Raw genomic sequence first — 22,691 nt, 5'->3', positions numbered from 1 at the left:
GGGAAGGTGACTGGGGGCGGGGCCTGGGCGGGGCCGGAGGGCGAGGCCCGGGCACGCAAGCGCGGCGCGGGCATTGTGACGTCAGGCCGTGCGGCCGGGCTTGGGGCTAGGCGGCGGCTAGCGGAGGCGCTTCCTCTAGCGTGACGCGCGGACTCCCCTCCCCGCGGCCCGCCCGCCCGCCGGCCTCGCCGCCGCCTCCTTCGCTCCCTCAGCGCGGGCCAGCGGCCGGGGCGGAGGCCCGGGGGCGACGCGGCGCCGAGAGGGCGGGCGGGCTTCGGAGCGCCGGGCGGCCGGAGTCCGCAGCCGGTCGGTGCGCGGCGGGCGCCGGTCTATATGGCGGCGGCTCTGTCGGGCCTGGCTGTCCGGCTCTCGCGCTCGGCCGCCGCCCGCTCCTATGGGGTCTTCTGCAAGGGGCTGACCCGCACGCTGCTTATCTTCTTCGACCTGGCCTGGCGGTTGCGCATCAACTTCCCCTACCTCTACATCGTGGCTTCCATGATGCTAAACGTCCGCCTGCAGGTGGGTGAGCCGCGCCCGCCCGGCCCCTCTCCTCTGACCCTCCCTGAACGCCCGGCCCACCTCGCCCAGGACGGTGAATTTGCTGCCAAGCTGGATGCTGAATGTATGCCAAACGCCCTGCGTTTCTCCCGCAACCCCACGGGAGAAAAACCCTCTGAGGCTATTGTTACCCTGTTCCGCAGACGAGGCGGGGTAGGAGGAGTGAAGGGGCTTGCCTCGGGTGAGGGCCTACAGCTGGGGCGTGGGTTCCGGGGCGAGGCTGGTGGGTGCTGCCACCTGCTCGAAAGGCCCTCGCCCTGAAGAGGAAATTTTGCCCAGAAAATTAAAAATTGTTGAGCCTGGTTGGGTGTAAGTAGGGTTTGTGGTTGACTTTTCTAGTCCCCAAACTTTACGAAGCTTTGAAGAAAATTTCCCTTGAAACTTAGATTAATTAACATTAACCAGTGTTCTAATAGATGTTTCTTATTTATCCTGGCCGGGGGATGAAAGGAGTGGGGGTGAAGATGAGGGAAAACGAGGTGGAAGAAGTAGAGAGGCAAAGGTCCAGAGGTCCGAAACAATTCAGGTGTGAAATAGTACCCCACCCGCCAAGCACCTTGGAGAACAACTTGGCTGTAAATTACTGACATTTCTACATACCTCAAATTCCAGACGCCTTTTTCTACTGGAATGGATAGTCGTCAGATTGAGAATTATTACTTTCCGAGTGTGTCATAGATGGCTAAGTGCCCCTTGGATTCTTCTTACACATTACAGAGTGCTTGTTATGTGCTGGGCGCAGGCTCTATGATGAATGGACGAGTTCCTGCCCTCCGAGAGCTTACAGTCTGACAGTACTTGTGTTGCTTCCCTGGTGTGCAAAATGAGGAAACCTGAGCGATTGAATCATGCAGTATTGAGACCCAGCAGGTGTTTTCCTTTTTTCCCCCGATTTGGTTGTATTAGAATATAATTGTTCAGATGCCTGGACCGTCAGGTTTTGGGTGCCTCTCACTGGTGATGGCAGGCCACATAAAACTTAACCAGCTGTTGAACAACATTGTGTTAAGGTGAGTTATGATAAAATGCCCCTCTATTTCAAGGTCCAAATTGAGATACTGTTCTGTGAACAAGGGCTGTAGCATCCTTAAGTGGTACCAGACTAAAGGAGTAGAAAACGGTGATGTCTTTTCCAGTAGGTGGTATCAATGAGTAAAGGGTGCTGGGAGTGGGGACTGGGGTAGACCAGTGGTTAGGCCTGTGCTCTAACCACTTACTGCTGCCTGACTATTGTTTGCCATATCTAGTGATTTCCATGAGAAATTGGAAATCCTCATTTTTAAATGTCAAATCAACAAAAGTAAACTTTGCGGGCAAAACAAAATATGTCTGCAGGCCATATTTGACCCCCAGTTTCTACTTTGAAAATGTTTGTTACAGAGTTAAAATTTATAATTTGCAGTCATCTATAAAATCATAAGAATGACTATAAGAGAAAAATCTAGTACATGATGTTGAAAATACTCAGTTTTATACTACTAAAAAAAAAATCACCTTTCTCATGTGTCCACTTAACCTAATTGAGACCACTTCTCTAATCCAAGCTGTTATAATCACTTACCTGGACTGTTGGAGTAGTTTCCACCTATTCTCCACAGGGCTGTTAGAGAAGTCTTTTAAAAATAGAAATCAGATCATGTTGTTTCTCACAAAAGCCAAAAACCAAACTGCTTCCCGTTGTGTATGGAGTGCAGTTCACATGTTTTTATCCTGCACATCTGACTTCTGTCCGCCTTTCTAACCTCTTGCCTGGCTTGCTCCTGGCTTGTTATTTCTCACATTGTCCTGTCTACTGTTTGTGTGCACTGAGCTCTTTCCTGCCCCTGGGCATTTGCACTTGCTGTTCTTGCCACCTTGAGTGCTGTTTCTTGGCTTCTGAATGCTGGTATGTTCTCATACCTGGGTTCTCATTTCAGAAAGGTCTTTTGTGATCGATCACCTGCTCACTTCACTGCAAGAGTGCTGAAGACTTGTTTGCTTCATATCAGTGAGGAGTGAAGGGCTCCTTCCCTATGTGATGATTAGGGTTTCCAGATCTCTCAGTTGTTTGTAAGGCAGTAAGGTTATCTCTGCAAAGGTTATTCAAATACAAATTTCATAACAAGGAATTTGCTCTGTAATGATTGAGGGTAAGGGCATTTTGGAGACAGGAAATTGACTCTATGATAAGAATGGTGTGAGCACTGGATACACGAGTCTCAAGCCTGTAACCGGTGACTTGGTGGACTTGATGTCAAGTAATTGTCCAGGTACAGCACAACTTGAGAGAATCGTAGGAGCTAAAGGCTCTGGCGGTAGAGTACGGGCTTCTTTGATCAGTTCAGGGGTGATTGGGGGGGTGAGGGGACACAGACAAGGTGGTTGTCAAGCATCTTGCAGGGAGGGCTGTCAAAGAACTGCGTAAGGATTTTAGGTTTGATCTTGGGCTTGGATCAAGGGCAGCAGCAGCAGCCATGTCACATGCTGAGAGGGATGGAGCGGGAGGAAGGGTGTCTCTTTACTGTGATATTTACATCTGCCACTTTATATGCCCCTGCAGGTTGAGAGTTTCTGTTCATTGGTGGAAAATCACTAATGTACCTGATTTGAAGGTGTAATTATTCTGGCCTCTGGTAAAGGGATGTGCAGCAGGGAGTAGAATCAGAGTGAGGGGACAGCCCGACCCATTGGCACCTGCTTACTCCGAACACTCTGTTCCATCCTCTCTTGGAGTCTGTTTTGTGAGTAATAAGGAATAAAGGATTCTGCTTTCCAGATGTTTACTCAAGACCCCCAAATCATTTGTCCTTAGGATAGCCAGGCATTTTAGGAGGTTGATACCTCCTCCTCAGTTTGAAAGGTGACTAAATGAGAAAATAGATGCAAAAGGGCTTTGTAAACTGAGAAGGGTTACGATTTTAAAATACTGTTTGCAGTCAAGCCTTAATCTCCTAGAGCCATTAGCATCTTATTTTTATATAATCTGAAATACAGGGCAGTTAAAAAAAAAGAATACCAAATACTATGTGTAGTAAAAGGAAAATAAAAACTTGTACTGAGTACCTGCTGTAATTGATCAAGTTATGCCTACAACAACAAAGAATCAAGTGTCTTAGCCCTAGGTCACCTAGATTCTTGTAACTATTAAAAGAGAGGGCCTAAAAAAGAACAGTTAGAGAAGATGGCATCGTGAAGATGGAGGATAGTTGTCAAACCAGGCTGTGTCCTTGGCTTTCTGTGCCACCAGCCACACCACCCTGTGCTGACCAGGCCAAGAACCTTTCTTGACTTCCCCACTGCGGCCCCTCTCCCTGTTTTGTTTCTAACTGTTCTTTCCTAGTCTCCTATCTCTGAATGACTTTGTAAATCCATAGCTCCGTATGTCTTAATGTTCACTCATCACTTGAAAATTTATATTCACTTCATCCAATCAGGTAAAAAGTTCGGCAATGCAGGGAGGGCTCAGAAAGCTGGGTGCTATTCTGAAAAGAGCAGTCAGAGTGGGCGTCATTGATTGGAAAAACTTGGAGGAGATGAGGCCTTTAGCCAAGGAGATGTCTGGGTTAGAAGAGTGGTTTCACGTAGAGAAGCCTTACAGCTGGTACCAGCCCAGTGTGTCCCAGAACAGTGGGAGGCTGGTCAGTGAGGAAGGAGGCAGCAGGAGATTGGGCCTGAGAGGCTCACGTGCTGTCGTATAGACTTTGAAAGGATATTGGCTTTGACCAATTGAAATGATCTTTTGTCCAGACAATTTCAAAAAGTAGTAAAGATCACAAGACCCTGTTCCCAGGGTTGACTGTTGTTTGAAGTGAGTTTTATTTTGTTGCTTGATCTACATCAAACTCCTGGAAGAAAGTTGGAGGAGTTTATACACTATTCATAAAAGCTTATAAGCTTTGAAAAAACTTAAGAGGCAAAGTCAAAAGCATGAGCTCAGTTAAACTTTGGAGTTTATTCTGAAAAAAGAAAAAAATGTCTGGCTTCTGGGATATTGAACAGCTATATACTTTGAGATGGGAAATTCTAAACATGTAGGGGGAAAAAATACAATGGAATCTCTGTTTTTCAGGGGAATGCATTAATCATGGGTTTTCATAAACTTTAAAACATTTCAAACTTTATAAGTAGGTTGAAATCGGTTTTGAAAATTTTTAAACCTATATAAAATTTGAAAAAATAGTACAGTGAACACCTGTATCTTTGACTCAAGTTTTTAAAGTCTTACAAATAATTTTCAATATAATGGTTCGAGTAGATACTAAAGTGTATGAGTTAGGTCTCAATGTACTAATGTTAAAAGATATCCAACGTGTGTAAAGTGAAAAAAAAAGCTTAAAAACCATCTAAGTGGTATTATCCCATTAAAAATTTTTTTTCATAAGTATGCTTGTCAATACCTAGATGGGGGAGAAGCATTCTAGGACCAAGGAACAGCGCCAACTCACGAGACACCCTGGGCATCACTCCTTAAATGATCTGTGGAGACAGACTAGATGGCTTACAAACAACAGACATTTATTTCTCACAGTTCTGTGGGCTGAGAAGTCCAAGATCAAGGCAGTAGCATGGTCAGGCTCTAATGAGGGCCCTCCTGGTTCACAGCTGGTGTCTTCTTGCTGTGTCCTCACGTGGCAGAAGGGGCTGGGGATCTCTTTCTTAAGAATATTAGTTTCATTCGCTTCCTAAAACCATCATCTTTGGAGGCTAGGGTTTCAGCATATGAATTTTCAGGGGGTTACAGACATTCAGACCAGAGTACCTCCCGATAGGTTTGTAAGATCCAGTGAAAATGAATTGCTTTTAAATGTAAGAACCAAAACTATGAAACTTTTACAATAGAACATAGGGGGACATCTTCATGATACTGGATTTGTCAGTGATTTCTTGCCAAAAGAACGGGCAACAAAAGAAAAAGATCAGTTGGACTTTGTGAATATTAGACTTCTGTGCATTAGAGGACACTATCAAGAGTAAAAAAGGCAACTCACAGAATGAGAGGAAGTATGGTTGACCCTTGAAGAACAGGGGTTTGAAGTGCGCAGATTTTTTTCCTCAGTGTTAATACTAATATTACATATCTGTGGTTGGTTGAATCCTCAGGTGTGAAACCACAGAGATGGAGGAACCATGTCTAGGGAGGGCTAACTGTAAAGTTATACTCAGATTTTCAGCTGCTCAGAAGGTTGATGCCCCTAACCTGAGTTGTTCAAGGGCCAACTGTATTTGCAAACCATATTATCTGACAAGGATTAATACCCAAAATATATAAAGAACTCTTACAGCTCAACGACAACAAAAAATCCAGTCCAAAAATTGGCAAAGGACTTGAATAGACATTTCTCCAAAGAAGATACAGAAATGACCAGTAAACCCTGAAAGGATGGGCATTTGAAACATGTTTGTGGGCAGCTAAGCCACCAACTATGGTGAGGACCTGAGACACATAAGAGCCTCCTGGCCCCATGGGATGACCAGAGGAGGAGGGGCCCTGGTGACCAGGCTCCATGCCCACGCCATACCAGTCCTGCAGGATGCAGACAGAGTTTCCCCCTGCCTCTGGGCTTTCATACCCACCTGGTCATCTCTCCCTGAGACTCTCACAGCCCCTCCCAACTCTCTCTGTCCCACTCCAGGGACACTCAGGCCTGAAGGATGAGTGACCACTTATTTCTCATAGAATCCCCAACCAGACCCAGGGACCCTCAAGCCAGGCTCAGTCTCCAAGATCCTCCAGTAACCACTCCAGCTCCAAATCTGAGCCCAGCTACACAGGTTGAGAAGCATTCCCCTTACCCAGCCCTCACTGCCCCAGGACACCCTTCTCTGCCAGGGAGGCAGTAAAATACAGTGCTGGGGGGAAAGTTAGGGAACTGCAAATCAAAACCACAGTGAGTTACCACTTCACACCCATTAGGATTCCTGTTATGGGGAGGCAGGGAAATGGCATGGATATGGAAAAACTTGAACCCTTGTGCACTGTTGGTGAGAATGTTAAATGGTGCAGCTGCTATAGAAACCCATTTGACAGATCTGCAAAAAATTAAGCATAGAATCGTAGAATCATGATATGATTTAGCAATTCCAATTTGGTATCTATCCCAGAGATGTGAAAACAGGGACTCGGGCACTCATATTCCAATGTCCATACTGATATTGACAATAGCCAAAAGGTAGACACAACCCAAATGTCCATCAACAGACCAGGGTAAACAGAATACACATACAGTGGAATATTCAGCTTTGGAAAGGAATAAAGTTCTGATACCTCCTACAACTCAGATATATTTTGAGGACATTATTCATTGAGACAGAACGTAGAAGGTGTTTGCCAGGGACTGTTTAATGGAGATACAGTTTCAATTTGGGATGATGAAAAAGTTCTGGAGATGGGTGGTGGTGATGGATGGTAAATTTTATGTATATTTTACTGTAGTTTTTTAAAAAGTACTAGAAAAGTGATCGTGTTCTTGAATGTCGTGGCAATGTTAAGTTGCCATAAAAGTTTCTAAGTGCCTAGTCTTTCTTTTTTTTTTAATGTATTTTTATTGAAGTACAGTCAGTTTATAATGTTGTGTCAATTCTTGGTGTACAGCAAATACTTCAGTCACATAGACACATACATACACTAAGTGCCTAGTCTTAATTTTGTTTTTATATGATCACAATAACAAATTGGGGGAGGGGAGAGGACAGGGGCTAGAGGTTTGTACATTTTTAAAGACTTTGGCTTACTCTGAGTGAAATGGGAAATATTTCAGTGAGATGTGCCCTCATCTGATTTGCTTTTATAAAGGATCATTTTTTAAAAAACTTTTATTATTTGAGTATTCAAATATATACAAAAATAGAGTACAGTTGTCCCTTGGTATCCACAAGGGGTTGGTTCCAGGACCCCCACGGATATCAAAATCCATGGATGCTCAAGCCCCTTATATAAAATTGTGTCATGTTTGCATGTAACTTGCGCACTTCCTTGTACTTTAAATCATCACTAGGTTACTTTAAATACCCAGCACACGTAAATGCTATGTAAATACAATGTAAGTGCTATGTAAATAGTTGCCAGTATGCAGCAAATTCAAGTTTTGCTTTTTGGAACTTTCTGGAAATTTTTTTCCCAAATATTTCGATTCCCTCTTAGTTGAATCCTCAGATGGGGAACTCTTGGATGTGGAGGGCCAACTGTAGTATGATGAACCCCATGTATCCATCACCCCTTTTTCATAAGAATTAACTCTTTGCTAATCTTGTTTTATCCACCCCCCCAACTCCTGCTCAGCGTCCATCTAACCACCCAACACTGGAGTATTTTAAATAAATCCCAGCGAGAATGGATCACTTTTTGGTTTGTTGCTCAGTTTTTACTTTGAAGTAATTTGACTTACAGGAAGGTTGCAAAAATAGTGCAGAGAGTTCCCATAGACCCTCCACCCAGCTTCCTCTAGTGTTAACATCTTACCTGACCAGGTTGTAATTATCAAAGCTAAGAAATTAACATTGGTACAATACAATTTGGATTTCACCAGTTTTTTTCCACCAGTGTATTTTTTCTGTCCTGGGACCCCAGAATGCATTTAGTTGCCGTGCCTTAGTCTCTTCCCATTTGTAATTTCCTTAGTCTTTTCTTTTATGTCCATCATTCGGACATTTGGGTTGTTCTTACTTTTTGGCCGTTCTGAGTAATGCTACGCACATCCACAGACAGGCACACCTAAGGTTCTGCGGGTTTGGTTCCAGACCACAGCAATAAGGCGGGTGTCGCAGTGAAGGGAGTCAACAAATTTTTCGTTTCCCAATGCATATGAAAGTTACATTTATGTTGCACTGTAGTCTCCTAAGTGTGCAATAGCATTATGTCTAAGAAATGTATGTGCCTTAATTTAAAAATGCCTTATTCCTAAGAAATACTAATCATTATCTGAGCCTCCAGTGAGTCATAATTATTTTTGGAATAGTAACATCAAAGATCACTGATCACAGGTCACCATACTAAGTATAATAATAATGAAAAAGTGAATATTGCAAGAATTACCAAAATGTGACACAGAAGCAAGAAGTGAGCAAATGCTGTTGGAAAAATGGCACTAATATACTTGCTCAACTCAGGGTTGCCATAAACCTTCAGTCTGTAAAAGGCATAATTATCTGTGAAACACAGTAAAGCGACGTGTGCCTGTATAGGTTTTGTGTGGACATATGCTTTCATTTCTCTTGGTTGTATACCTAGGGGTGAAATTGCTGTGTCATATGGTAACTCTGCATTTAGCCATTTCAACAAGGTCACTCTTACTTGACTGTAAGAGTGGTGAGGGAGCAGGGACACCCTTAGAGCAACAGGAGAGAAGCGCTGGTGGTCCAGTGGCAGCGGGGGAGGCCATGGGAGGTGGTTGCTTTGTGGGTGCTGTTTGAGCCAACAGGCTTGCCTGCCTTAAAGGGCGAGGTAGTGTGAGAGAGAGGCTATTTGCATCTCTTTTTTGGTGAACTATCCATGTTCTTCACCCATTTTTCACATGGGTTGTTGGTAGGTTTCTTGGAGCTTTGTATCTGTTAGGTAAGAGTCTGTGCTGAGAGTTGAAACTTTTTTCCAGTTAGTGTAATTTTTACTTTACTTATGGTGAGCTTTTTTTTTGTTTGTTTTTGGCCATACTGAAGTTTACTTTTATGTAATCAGATTTAACAGTCTTTTCTGACTTCTGGGTTTTGTCATGGTTAGAAAGGCCTTCCCAACTCTAACTAAGCGTATAAGGAATTCACCTGTAATTTATTCTGGTGCTATTACGTCATGTTTTACTTTTAAGTGTAAAGCGTCAGTTTATCCTGGTGTAAGGGTGTATGATATTGATCTAAACCGACCTCTCTTCAAACCAGAACTGCCCTGGAAACTCTTGTGTATATGAGATCTCTATTCTTGTACGGATGTTCACTGGAAAGTGAGCTTCAAGAAGACAGAGCCCTTTTTGTCTGCTTGGTCCTGATACCAGCGCCTAGATCAGTGCCTGGCTTAGGATGGGGGCTCAGTGAACACATGCTGACTGAATCTGCAGCCAAAAATCATAGGTGTAGAGTCCCAGAGGAAAGGTTATACTCATTTGTAGTGGTTTTAGAGTTATCGCCAACATGCCCTCCACTGAGCTTGTTGGCCTGTGCGCTTCTTCTGGCAGTGCCATGGTGCCCCTGGGTGCTCCCATCCACTTCCAGGCCTCAGCCTCTGTCCCTCATCCCCAAGAGGTGCTGGTCTGTCTTTAGGCCACTTCCGTGTTGCCATCCAGTGGTCACTTCTCTGTCCTCTTTGTTACAAACCCCTCAGCAGCGTTTTGTCACTGGTTCCCTAAAACACTCTTGATGATCATGATAATAAGCTGTTTGTTGGATGCCCTGGGACGCTGGTCAGAGAACACAGCAGGTGCGGCCACACACTGAGTCCTCACAGCCTCCCAAGGAAAGAGGATACAGCCTAGCTAGGCCCGCCCTCCTCACCTGTCAGTGAGCTGAGGGAGGGGTCAGGGTGGTGGCCTGCCAGAAGTGCACAGCTGGCTTAGAGCGCGGGTGTGATGCGGGCGCACTGAGTGGTTGGCAACGGGAACTTAGTACGTTTGGTGTGTTTCCTGTGGTTATGACTCAGTTCAATGCAGAGGTGACTGAGTCTTGCCTATTTCTCACCCTCTAAGCTGTGTAGCAACCTGAGGAATTTTTTTCAGCCACCTCCTCAGTCTCATTGTTTTAGCTGTGAGCTCAGCGATGGTAAGGTCCAGTGATGTTCACATCTGAAACCTGTGAATGTGTGCTGTCACTTCTGTGTGGAAGCTAAGAAATAATACAGATGAGTGTATGTGCAGAACAGAAACAGACTCAGAGAGAGAGAAAACAGACTAGCAGTCCCAAAGAGGGTGCAAATTAGGGCTATGGGATTGCCAGATGCAATGTATAAAGTAGATAAGCAACAAGGATATATTGTACAGCACAGGGAATTAGAGCCGTTGTCTTGTAGTAGCTTTTAATGCATTGTAATCCGTAAAGGTACCGAATCACTATGCTGTACACCTGAAGTTAATATGATAGTATAAATCAACTATACTTCAAAAAAAAAAAAGCGGGGAAGCCAGGTGTCCTTGGAGCACGTTTGTGGGTCATCACAGGCAGGACCCCACTCCAAGCCCATCATCATCCACCCTGGCTGGGCAGCCTCTGCTCGTTCAGCTGTGTCACCCCTACCCCGGCCCCCTTTGGGAATATAGCCTTGCCAGCTGGCTTTCAGCAGCATAGAGGCCAGGATATTTTTAGTTTCCAGAGCAGTGGTATCCAGACCATCACGTCCCTGAGGCCATGAATAGCTCAGGTTGGGGAAGGTAAGGTGACTGCAGTCCAAGAGGGCAGCAGCTGCCTAACTGGGTCAGGCTATTGTCATGCAGCAGGCGGGTCAGCCACCCCCAGCTGGCGAGGACTCCTGTCTGCCCAGGATCGGGGACTTGCCCAGACAACCTCATTTCCCTGCACACATCACCCGCTCTGGCAGTAGGGATTAAGTTCAGGAATTTACGCCCAGTCCTGCACTTGATTTTTCCTAAGTCATACTCTCTTGAACTGCAAAATAGACTTCCCTCCTTAGGTTGGGGTTGGGGGGGGGGATCTCATTTTTGGTGGATAAGTTGATTTGCCATAATTTATGCTTATTACTTTGTAGACTTAATATGGGGGCTGAGGGGTGGGAGATGATGAGAGAGCTAGGGCCAAGGCCAGTTAATTACATAATTATGCATACTTCATTTGCTACTCTGTAATGAGAATAAACCACAAAACATAGTTCCCAAATGACTGCATGTTTAGAAATTATTTGAAGGTTATTTCTGGCTCTCAAAATATAAGTTATGTGTGTAACAGTCTAATATCAGAAGAGTCAACTTAGTTGAGGGCTCGTAGCCAAAATATTTCACCAGCCTCCTGAAATATGTTTGTCAAGAGAATTAAATACATAGTTTATTACTGAATTTACCAAAGAACTAGAAGATCTTTAGTATATAATTTATTCTCTCATTATTAAATACATGATTATTATTATTGAACGTGTGGTTACATTAATGATACCTTATTTAAAATATTTTAACACAATTCTGGCAATACTTTATGTTTCTGAATGGTGCTAAGTCCTTGTACAAGGATATAATAAAAGTGGTTAGAAACTAATTTTCCTGAGAATTGGCCCATATTAAGTGACCTGTTTTTCTTAAGAATTATTTTTAAGAAAACCTGTTCTGGTATGTATGTAAAATATATTTACAAATACTTCCATTTTAGGAAAATGTTCATTCCTAGTACATTTCAGATCAGTAAAATAGGTGTAAGGTTTAAAATAATATGCTTTGGAAAGTTAGTTTGAGAGAATTGTCAAGAGATGTTAATTAGATTTGACTTGGTGAACTTTGAAAGCGTTTATTTCGATTTCTGGATAATGGATGCTGATGTAACTGTGGTGATCATTTTGCAACAGGTACAAAAATTGAATCACTGTGTTGTATACCTGAAACTCTAAAATATGTCAGTTATACCTCAATTTAAAAAAATTACACCTTATGTTTGCATATTGCTTTATACTGCTCAAATATATTTGTGTCAGTGGTTTATATAGAGTAATGGTCACACTTGTACAGATAAAAAGTTTCACGCATGCTCCACAGATATATACATGTATATATATACACTTGTTTATAAACTGGATTTTGCTCTACCAAAATATGGCATATATTACAAAACAGAAAAATTAAAAGTGGGACAAGATAAAAATGAACTAGGCAAAGATGTTCTGGTATTTTTTCCCATGCTCCTTGGGGTGGGGTCACCCCATTTTAATGACCACTGACTGTGTGAAGAGTTCTTCAGAGTTTACTTGTAGCTAACTTAGTTGTGCAAGAAACATATCTAACCACCCTCCTTTTGAAGCACTCAATGCAGTTGGCATCTACGACCCTGAATTTTCCCGAGGTGCTTTGAATCTTCCTCCTTGATGGCTCTGGGGAGCTCCTCGCCCGTCTAATCTTTAGATCTTGGGGAACCTGGCCTTCTGTACCTTGCCATCTTTGTCTTCTTTCTTGACGTGTTATACCAGGGCCACCGTTTCATCTGCCTCCCAAAAGCTGGTGACTTCTGAATCCAGGTGACCAGCTCTGACATCTCTCTTGAGCTAAAGACTACTAATCCATTTGCTTGCCAGAGCCCTGCTGGCAGACTCTCCATGTCCAATCCGAGTGCCTTAACCTCCCTCCAGACCTGCTGCTCCTCCCTGGCTTCAGTTAATAATGCCTTCAAGTTACCGAGAATTGAAAGGCAGGAAACCTACGGGGCATCTCAGCCTTTTCTCCATCTAGTCAGTCACCAGCTTTAAGAAGATACTTCAGTTTCTCCCTGCTCTTCACTCTCACAGGCTGACTTCTTGTTCTCCCTGCGCTATCGGAATAGCCTTCCGATTGGTGTGTTTAGTGTGATTCCTTTCCAGTCGAGCCACCATACTGCAGCCAGAGGAATTAGTCTAAAATGCAAATCTAGCCATCATTTCCAGGCTAAAAATTGCTCAGTGGCTCTCCATCACCTGCCGAGTGAAGACCAAGCTCCTTACCTCGCACTGTCGGCTCCTGGTTGGCTCCACGGCCCCATCCCTTAGCCCTCTTTGCTTTCTCTTCAGCCTCCAATAATACTTATTTGCTTTATTTTCTTCCCAGTGTACTCTCTTTAAATTTTAAAAAACTTAGGCTTATACAGTCATAGAACCTGATGAGTCTTCCTGGTTCCACAAAATTCGTTAAGAAAAACAGCAGTTTCCTGCCTCCCGTTTCTCCATCTAGCCAACCGCTTGCAGCTACGGCTGGTCCACTTGTGTTTACTTCTCAGTTTCGAAATTGCGCACTTGGATCGTTGCTTCTTGACTTTTCAGTTTTTGGCTTTGTGTTTGTCTTACAGTGGGAGATGAGCTGTCAGCTGTCTTTTGCCCATATTCTTATTTCCATCCTCCTCCTACAAAAAGAGTTACTGCATATTAGTTAGAGTATTGTTCCTTAGGCTAGCCTCTTAGAAAAGTTGCTGAGTACAATTTACGTATTTTTAAAATTTCCGTTCATCGATGTTCTGGGGTGTGCTTTTTTTTTTTTAAAGGAACAGGTGTCAGAGACTTTTTAAAGTCATCAGTTTGAAGAAGAATTTAGACAAAACACATGTGATTAGGAAGGCTAAAGTGAATTTACGTACAGATAAAAAACTGGTCAGTATCCACAGGGCAGTTATCAGTTGTATTCCTCTGGACAAAATTAATTTCCGTATCTTTGAACAGGAAATCACTTGCCTTCCTCTTAAGTTTTCTACAACCTAGACTTGTAAAACAGCAAAGACAAAGGTGTGGAGCCTGCAGAATTGGGAAACACAAAGGATGTGCTGGACAGCTCACCCAAGAATGTTGGGTTTTTGTCTATCTCAAAGCCTTTCACAGTTTATCCTGCCATCTTCCCATTTGGAGCATAATGTCACAGAAAGATTATTCTCAGTCACAGAAAAAAGGCTGAGCTCAGTAGGTTTGCAGGTGCTGACCGGATGGACCAGTTTACTCTTGAACAGCTGGTGAGGTTGCAGATCAGCGTCTGTCCAGAAGTTTTCTTGTGGACTCTCAGATCGAGCTTTTCAGAGCCTCTATTTGCTAGTCTGAGAGTGGGGAGCTAAGCCCAAGCAGCTTTCTCGGCCACGTTTTTACATCCAGTACAAAGAAATTTGGGTGAGTTGTTCCCTTATGGAGGCTCCAGAATTTGCTGAGATCCCTAATGAGCCCTGATCTTCTGTCCCACTCTGAGGCTGGAACCTTGGATGCCAGGAGCCCTCCAGGCTGGTTTTCCTGGGAGGGCTTTGTGGGCATCAGATCCATGAGGAAAGTCGCCCTTGATTCAACCTTTAAAGTGATTCCTCCTGCCTGAGTCACTGAGAATCATTCTCAAGTGGGACACTTCCAGCAAGGCCTTGGGTGCCTAGTTGAGTCATCCAATTTATCCTGGTTAAAGGGAAGACCGATTTTTCTTGAACCTGCACAAATAACTGTGTTGCCATGAAAAGTGCAGAGCCTCAGAATGCATGTCTTTATAATTTTAAAGCATTTTTAGGAAACACTGCATTAATAAAGTATTTTTCTTTTTGTTATGATTTCTGATTGGAAGGTTGGTAACCTGTTTTCTATCAAAACGTAGGACTCCTTGGTGCTGGAAACTGTTAAAGAGGTCTTCGTATTTGTTGGGAAGTACCTGGTGTGCGTGGACTCTCTTAAGACCCTATCTTCATTATAACACTTTAACTTGACAATCTTTTCCAGGTGCATATTGAGATCCATTGAAGGCTTCCTGTGGACTGACAGGCGTGTCCTCGGGCTCAGGGCATCAGAGAACACACAGCATGAGGGACAGAAGAGGGACTCTGACCGCCCGCCTCGCACAAGAGAAGGGAGCGGGCGACAACGCAGACCAGCTGTTGTATGGACTGAAGAGAAAGTGGAAGGAGAGCCCTTGCCCATCGGATGTAACTTCCTGGATGAATAAGCCTGCAGTTGATGTAAGTGGAAATTCACACAATGAGGAGTTATCATCGGAAATGAAAAATGATCTGAGTGAGGTCAGCCTCTTGCTTCACAATGGTAACAGCACACTTCCACTTTTGCAAGAATCAGTACGAAGAAATTCAGCTGCAGCAGCTGCTCAGAGCAAGACTGTGGATCTGCCCTTTGCTTCTGCAGAAGAGCATTTTGCTGGGGTGCTCTGTGGTGGCAGGGAAGTTCAGGGGAGGGACTGGCTGGGAGGAGGGCCCAGGGCCACCGACAGCCACAGAGGGCGGGACCACAAAGGAGCACCTTGGGATTCAGGACCAGCGTGCTATCAGAAGCAGTCAGAAATGGGGATTTCTGAGAATGAACTGCCAGGCGCTTTTCTGGAGAGGCTAGACTCTGAATTGGAACCATCTTGCCTGCGTTCCGTCCTGTCTATGCTGCTGCACGCCCATCCCCAAATAGTCTTGAATGATGAGACAAAATGTGTTTTCCCTGGCCATTCAAAGCCTGTGTTTTCAGAGCAAACAGTAGAATACAAGAAAGTGCTTTCACGTATGAAAAGTACCTCTGATGATCTGCAGGTAACACTGGCATCACTGGCTTGACAAGCTTTTGAATTAGCAGACATGTTGTGCCATAGTTAAGGTACAGGCAGAACAACAAAAATAGACTAATTTTAAAAGTTGTCCTAGAATGATTTCTTTTGCATTAAGTCTGGATGCAAATGGTGCAGGCATGAAGCTCCTGCTTTGGTTTGTAGGACCAGACAGACTTAAAAGTAAGTGGAATTTAAACTCATGGAAAGCTGGTTGATAACAGAAGTAAATTTTTGAGTTTTGAGTTTTAAATTGTGCTTGGAAGGCATTCAAGATTGGGAAACTGTTTCAAGGAGAATATTACTAGATCCTATATAAATATCAGACTAGAACCTAAAGATTTAATGGAAAGTTTTGAATATACCTTCAGCACCCATTCTAAAGGGCTACTGTCCCAGATCCTGCCTCTCCAGACTGTCTTTGACCAGCTCATGGAAGCAGATGCTTGTAAAATCAACCCCTGTGTACTTGCTCTAAGCCAGGCTGAGTTGATGGTAAGCTGTTACCACTTCTGCATTTTGTAGAATAATTTTGGTCGGCAAAATTTGATTTCTTTTCTCACATCTCTTTCCTTCCACTTGAAATGCAATTTAAATGGAGGCCCTACGGTGAAAGTTGCAATATTAACCTGACCTTTAGATCACCTTTTCTCAAGTTAGGAACCCTGGGACTGTTACACAAAGTAAAAATGAGCTTGAGACTACCTGCTGTGCTCAGTTACAGGCAAATCAAGTATTTCCCATACAGGAAGTCTCCCATTTCTAGGAGTTGAGGTATCTCTTACCCTAGGATTTTTCTGAGATAAGTCCTTTTGTTGTGTGTTCATAACTTTGATAAAAGGTACTTAAGGGCATAAGTTTTTAAGGAGTCCCAAAGGAAGACCTAACCATTTTCGGAATGATTGATTGCATCTATCAGTTTCTATTGTGTGCTAAATCACTATGCCGTGTATTATTTTAGTGTTTTGGGGAAATGAAAAATAAAACCTGTTCTTTAGCATAATAAATGTCTTATTTTATGTGTGTAGTCTGGGTTCACCTTGTCTTTATTACTGATGCTGACTTCCTGTAACTGACTCAGAAGAGTGGAAGCAGAACGTAAAGTTAGGTTGGAAGTCAACGCACTCTCTTCCCGGGCTGTAATGAGATGCTGTACTGTGATCCTTGCAGGGTGCTCACAGAGGCCCCAACGCAAGAGGCCTTGTGAAAAAACCATCTCCAGCCGGTCTGAAAGGACACCATCTTGATTGACCGATTAAAGCCCTGGTTAGTGGACGTTCAGTTTGGGGGTCACTGATGGGTTGAGAAGTGAGATGACACATCTCGCTGTTTTAGAATGGGAACAGTTTTGTCAACACCTTCTCTGCTCCCCACCACCACCTTTTTTTGTTTTAAACTCAGTCTGCTTCTTTGGGATGGAACTTCCCATGACTCATCAACTGTTCTGTTTCCTTTGTTTTGTAAATTGCAAGTATGTAAATTTTCAACCAATTGCAAAGAATACAGAATTCCTATTTAACATCAAATGCTAAACTAATTTGAAGTGTTTTCATATAGTTGTATCAGAATAACGTGGGTTTTTTCTAAAAGTTTTGTGGAAAAGATCATAGCAAGTTTTCTTTACATTAATTTTTTACTACAGATTCTTAAATGGTTTATACAATTTTGGGGTACATTTGTATTTTTTAATTGAAATACAGTTTACAATGTTGTGTCAATTTTCTGGTGTACAGCATAATGCTTCAGTCATACATAAACACACATACATTCATTTTCATGTTCTTTTTCACCAAAAGTTACTACAAGATGTTGAATGTATTTCCCTGTGCTATACAGTATGAACTTGTTCACCTTATATACATTAGTATCTGCACACCTTGAATTCCCAATTTATCCCTTCCTACCCCCTTTTCCCCCTGGTAACCAGAAGTTTGTTTTCTATATGAGTCTGTTTCTGTTTTGTAAATAAGTTCGTCTTTTTCTTTTCTTTTTTTAGGTTCCGCATATAAATGACATCATGTGGTATTTTTCTTTCTCTTTCTGGCTTCTTTACATTAATTTTTAACACAAATACTATGCTGAATTTTTTCCCTTTTTTGCTATATTAGTTCCAGTTCTGTCTGAAAATGGCGTCTCCTGTGGAAAGTTCTGGGGTAAAGAGGTGATGGTGAATGTGCCTACCATATCAGGTTTCATGACTGCCAAAGAAGGCCTTCTATAAACATGTTAATTTTTGAAGCATTTAGTATTTTGAAGCATTTAGATATTCTTTTGTATAAATATTCTTTTGAATAAATTACATTTCCATGATTGAATTATAAAAGGGATCACTCATTTGAGATATTTTAAGCTGTATCCCTTTGGCAGTGAAAACTAAGGGAAGCTTGTTTTAAAAGTTCTTACATTTATATGCATTTTCTTTTTTGCCTTTATGGTTTCTGCTCTTAAGGATTGAACAGCACGATCACTTTAAATTTAGGAACAGTGTATAGCACAAAATCTTGGACTTGGTTATTCACATTTGGAAGTCATAATTTTTTTTTATAACATTGGAATGAATGTTGAGACCTTGAAGTGGTTATGAAGTTGCAAGCCTATAGAGAGTAAGAAATTAAGAAAACCTTGCATTTCAATCGATCATTCTTACATGACTATTGATTTTATAACTAGGAAGCAAGACATATTTTGGAACTTGGTGTGTGTATTCTAAAATGCATGTAGAGACCATTGACTGATTTCACACAGAACGAGCAATGTGCTGTAAGATTCTCTCTACGCTCTCCCATGGATAATTTAAAAGTTCTTTTAAAACCTTCCAAGGAGAAGAATTAGAGTTAAGGGATCTCCTGAAGCATGTATATGAACTCAAAGCTGGAAACTGCTCTCAACACCAGCCAGTGCCAGAAGCTTCGAAACACACTCCATCCATGCGAGTGATGACACCTACATTCAGGATAACCATTTGAAATTAGAGGCCTATGTAAGACGTAACAGGATGGTTGCTTCTACTGGGCTCTCCCTTGCTTCCAAAATGTTACATCTTTTTTTCCAATATTATGGAAAGTTGGATGAATTGGATCAAAAAAGCATCTGTTTACTTCCATTTGCACTTCAAACTGCAAATTATCCATTGAGCTGTATATTTGCATGGCTGAAAGCTGATCAGAAGAGATTGTTTGCAAAGGGGCTGCCTGCTTGGGAAAGGTCATCTTCCCTGGATAAAGTTTTCTTTTTCCTGAAACAAATGCTCTTCCTTTGTCAAGGCGAATCGAGACGTTTTAAGGAAAATGGATTGAGTTGGGAGGGTGTGTGGCAGCCCCACTAGGTCAGATGCGGACCTCATCTTTCTAGCGTGTTCTACTGGGTCTGAGGCATCCTTGAGCGCTGTTTTCCTCTGGTCAGCAGGCTGTTGAAGGAGCAGGAGCAGGTGTTGCTGCAGTTTTGCTCTGGTTACGTTTATTTTTTTCATTAAAAAATTTTATTGAGGTATTATTGTCATATAACATTTTAAAATTTATAATGTTGCATTAGTGTCTGGTGTAGGCTATAGTTTGAGTAGATTTGTTACAGTTAATTTTTAAAATTGTTTAGGTACATCACAATATAAGGCATTTTCCTAGGATAGCTGTGTGCCACCACAATATTACAGAGTGGAATTCTCCGATTAACTCAATGCTTTTAGTTTTTCAATGCTTTTAGTTTTTTTTCAAGGGAGCAGACTTAACCTGTTTTCCCTTCTCTGTCTACCTACTAAGCGTTCTGATTCTATCAGAAACAAATAAGTAATTTGTTTCAGGGTTGGAATTCGGCTCTGTTTCCTAACTCTTAAAGCCTGTCTTCTGTTACATTTAAGATTACAAGCCGCCTGCCTCTGCCGCTTACCTGAGATGACTTGGAGAAAGCTGCATGTCTGTACTCCTTTGACTGAAGTTGCTGGGTTAGTTCTCCAGAGAAAGAGAACCAGTAGTATGTAGAGATCCAGATCCATGAGGAGGTTTATTATGGGAACTGGCTCCCGCAACTGTGGAGTCGAGAAGTCCCACCATCTGCCATCTGCAAGCTGGAGACTCAGGAAAGCCTAGAGTTTAATTTAGTCCAACTTAGCCCAAAGGCCTGAGAACCAGCAGCACCAATGTCCAAGGGGAGAAGACGGATTTTTCAGCTCAAGCAAAGAGAAAAAAATCTCCCTTTGTCCTTTTCGTTTGGTCCCGGCCCCCCACGTTTTGGATAAAGCCCACCTGCGTTGATGAGGGTGATCTTGACTCAGTCTACCAATTCAAGTGCTAATAATCTCTTCTGGAAATACTCTCACACACCCAGAATTCATGTTTTGCCGGCTATCTGGGCATCCCTTAGCCCAGTCAAGGTCACATCAAGTTAACACCATCACCATTGCATAGCTGCCTCTTTAACTGAGTTCTCAGATGCCTCAAAAAGTCTAGTTCTTTTGTAGGAAATCTCAGGGAATATCCTGGCTAGGACTTAGCACTGTTCCTTGTCACTTCCGCCTCCCTCCCAAGGCTAGATAAGGACTCAGACCTGCTGTTGTGCGAGGGTGACCCAAGAAAAGAGGGCAGTCGCTTTATTTCAGTGCAGGTACTTTGTTCTCTTTGGGGCAAGTTCGAGTATACACACGTTTGAATTCACTTAGAAACTGAGGCTGCAGCAGTAAGGGAAACGCTTTTTCCAGCTGTGAGATGCCTCTGGGAGAGTAGGTGGGGCCCGATTCTGTGTCCCTGCATCCAGATGAGTGGCCGGCAGGGCTCATCGTTAATGTTCACGTGTCGTCCTCCAATGTATCAAGTCAAGGTTTGGCAAATACGTGAATTTAAAAGCATTTGAACATTTGGAGTTCCAGTTAAAATCAGCTTCTCCTTTCTTTCCTCTACTGGGGATTCTCAACGAGAATATTTTAACCAGACAATTTGGTTCTGTGTAAATCCTGTGATTTGGGTTGGACGTGTAACATTCTCCTCTTTATTGCCTCTGTCTGCCCCACTGTCTCTCGAAAGGATCCTGGAAGGTCAGATTCAGCCTTGTTTGTTTGTTTTTTAATGAAGGTACTGAGAATTGAACCCAAGATTTCATGCATGCTAAGCTTACGCTCTACCCACCCCTCATTTTGCTTTTTAATGTTGATATCATTTAATATGGTGCATATTACAAAATTAAGTCAAAAATGACTTAATTTTTCTGTCAGCTTCCTCCAGGGAGCAACACATTTGTCCTTTGACACAAAAGTGGTAAAATACTCGGACTCAGCTTTCAGAGGTGAGCTTGATGCTGTGTGAGCCCTGCCCTTCCTGATTCACATCCATGACCGGTGGTGATTCTCGATTGAGTTTGGTGGGAGGAGGAAGCGGGACCCAGAACAAGGCATGAAAGCGCCTAGTTCCTCCTGGATGAGAATCGTTCAGGCCAAGGGGCCTCCCAGGTGAGGAGGAGGTGGTGGGGCTTGCCTCTGCAGAGCCCTCTTTTCTTCCAGTGGGGAAAAAACTTTTTCTGAGTTGAAACAGTTTGATAGGGGTCTTGGCATGACTGAAGAAACCTGCTTTTTCTTTTACAAAATCTGTCCATCAGTACAAGGCATTTTTTTGAAGGCAATGCTTTATTACTATTTTTTAGATTTTTTATTGAAGTGTAGTTGATTTACAGTATTAGTTTCAGGTGTACAGCAAAGTGATTCAGTTATACATATACATAAGTATATATATTTTTTCTTTTCAGATTCTTTTCCATTATAGGTTATTACAAGAAATTGGATATAGTTCCCCTGTGCTGTACAGCAGGTCCTTGTTGTTTATTTATTTTATATATAGTAACGTGTGTCTGTTAATCCCTAACCCCTGGTTTATCCCTCCCTCCTCACCCTTTCCCCTTTGGTAACTTACCATAGTTTGTTCTCTATGTCTGTGAGTCTGTTTTTGGTTTGTGAATAGAATTTGTATCTATCTTTTTTTAGCGTCCACATATAAGTGATATCATACAATAACTTGTCTTTCTCTGTCTAACTTCACTTAAAAACGATGATCTCTAGGTCCATCGGCAATGCTTATTTTTGAAGCTATGGGGACAGATGCACACTGTTTTAAGTTGGCAGATGATCAAATGTAGAGTGAGAAGGTCAAGTAGCTACTTTATTAAGTGGTCTTTATTACTCTGGGCAAATTTCAAGGGAACATTCTCACCTCCCTCTGAGAATGAGTGGATGGGACGCTACTGCCGGCCTGTGTGTGTTTAGTAATTTTAGTAATTCAGGGTAACTTAATGTGGCCGCCTAACCTGGGGGGAAATGGACGGATGGGGAGTGAAGCAGGCATGTGAGGCCTGCTTTTGCCAGGAGAGGGAGCCACGTGTTCACTTAGGGTGTGTCTTGTCAGGAAAGGTCTTGGTTTTTTCCCAGCTATTTTGTTTATCCAAATTCTTAAGCAAAAAGGAACGTAAAAATGCTGGCGTTGGTTCAGTTCACTGTGGTTGGCTCAGCTCGGGGAGAGCAATGCGACTGTGACTCTTTAACTCATACCCGTAGCTGATGTTTGGGAACAAAAGGATGCACGTGCTAGGAAAAACGGGTTTGGTGGTTCTGTTTTTATCTGGGAGAGCCACTTCCTGTGTGAAACCACATTTTCACACAGTGTCCATGAGAACGGTGGTTTTGTTGGAGGGTTCGCTTCTGCCCAGAGCGGCGGAGCCCTGACGGGCCCCTTCAGAAGGATCTGGGTCTGTGCTGGTCCAGCCTGAGCCCGTTCCTTGTGGGAGAGCCTCTTGGGATCCCTTAAAGGGAAATTTGCCATGTGAACGAGTCGTTTTCTCACTCCAGACATCACAACTTTAGATTTCGTTGGTGGCTCGTAGTGGAATGATTTTTAAAACATCAGAACCTGTTAAAATACTAGGAACTCCTGTTGTTCTGTGATGTCAGTGAATGATTGCTCTTTCAGGTGCATTTTGGTAAAAGATGTATTGGAATTTTAAAAGATGATAAATTGTGATAAT

At 42.9% G+C, this 22,691-nt stretch overlaps 2 protein-coding genes across 2 annotated transcripts; both read left to right on the top strand.

Moving 5' to 3' along the window:
* Window positions 1-86: 86 nt before the first annotated feature.
* SMIM10L3 (small integral membrane protein 10 like 3) lies at window positions 87-15,010 on the top strand. The gene is made up of 2 exons (XM_072943341.1): window positions 87-519; window positions 14,873-15,010. The coding sequence occupies exons 1-2, from the start codon at window positions 334-336 to the stop codon at window positions 14,891-14,893; spliced, it is 207 nt and encodes a 68-aa protein (XP_072799442.1). The 5' UTR covers window positions 87-333; the 3' UTR covers window positions 14,894-15,010.
* Window positions 14,953-16,722, top strand: FAM220A (family with sequence similarity 220 member A). The gene has a single exon (XM_006220315.4). It carries the CDS (start codon window positions 14,953-14,955, stop codon window positions 15,703-15,705), a length of 753 nt encoding a protein of 250 aa, XP_006220377.2. The 3' UTR covers window positions 15,706-16,722.
* The last annotated feature ends 5,969 nt before the right edge of the window (window positions 16,723-22,691 follow it).

The sequence above is a fragment of the Vicugna pacos genome, chromosome 18 (assembly GCF_048564905.1).
Source record: "Vicugna pacos chromosome 18, VicPac4, whole genome shotgun sequence".
Taxonomy (NCBI): domain Eukaryota; kingdom Metazoa; phylum Chordata; class Mammalia; order Artiodactyla; family Camelidae; genus Vicugna; species Vicugna pacos.
Note: the sequence above shows the minus strand (reverse complement) of the source record. Positions and strands in the feature narration are given on the sequence as shown.

What these genes read in the sequence shown, in the direction of transcription:
- SMIM10L3 (XM_072943341.1), top strand. Translation starts at nt 334, where the DNA reads ATGGCGGCGGCTCTGTCGGGCCTGGCTGTCCGGCTCTCGCGCTCGGCC. An exon ending in TGCTAAACGTCCGCCTGCAG is followed by an intron (nt 520 to 14,872) that starts GTGGGTGAGCCG and finishes AATCTTTTCCAG; the next exon opens with GTGCATATTGAGATCCATTG.
- FAM220A (XM_006220315.4), top strand. Translation starts at nt 14,953, where the DNA reads ATGAGGGACAGAAGAGGGACTCTGACCGCCCGCCTCGCACAAGAGAAG.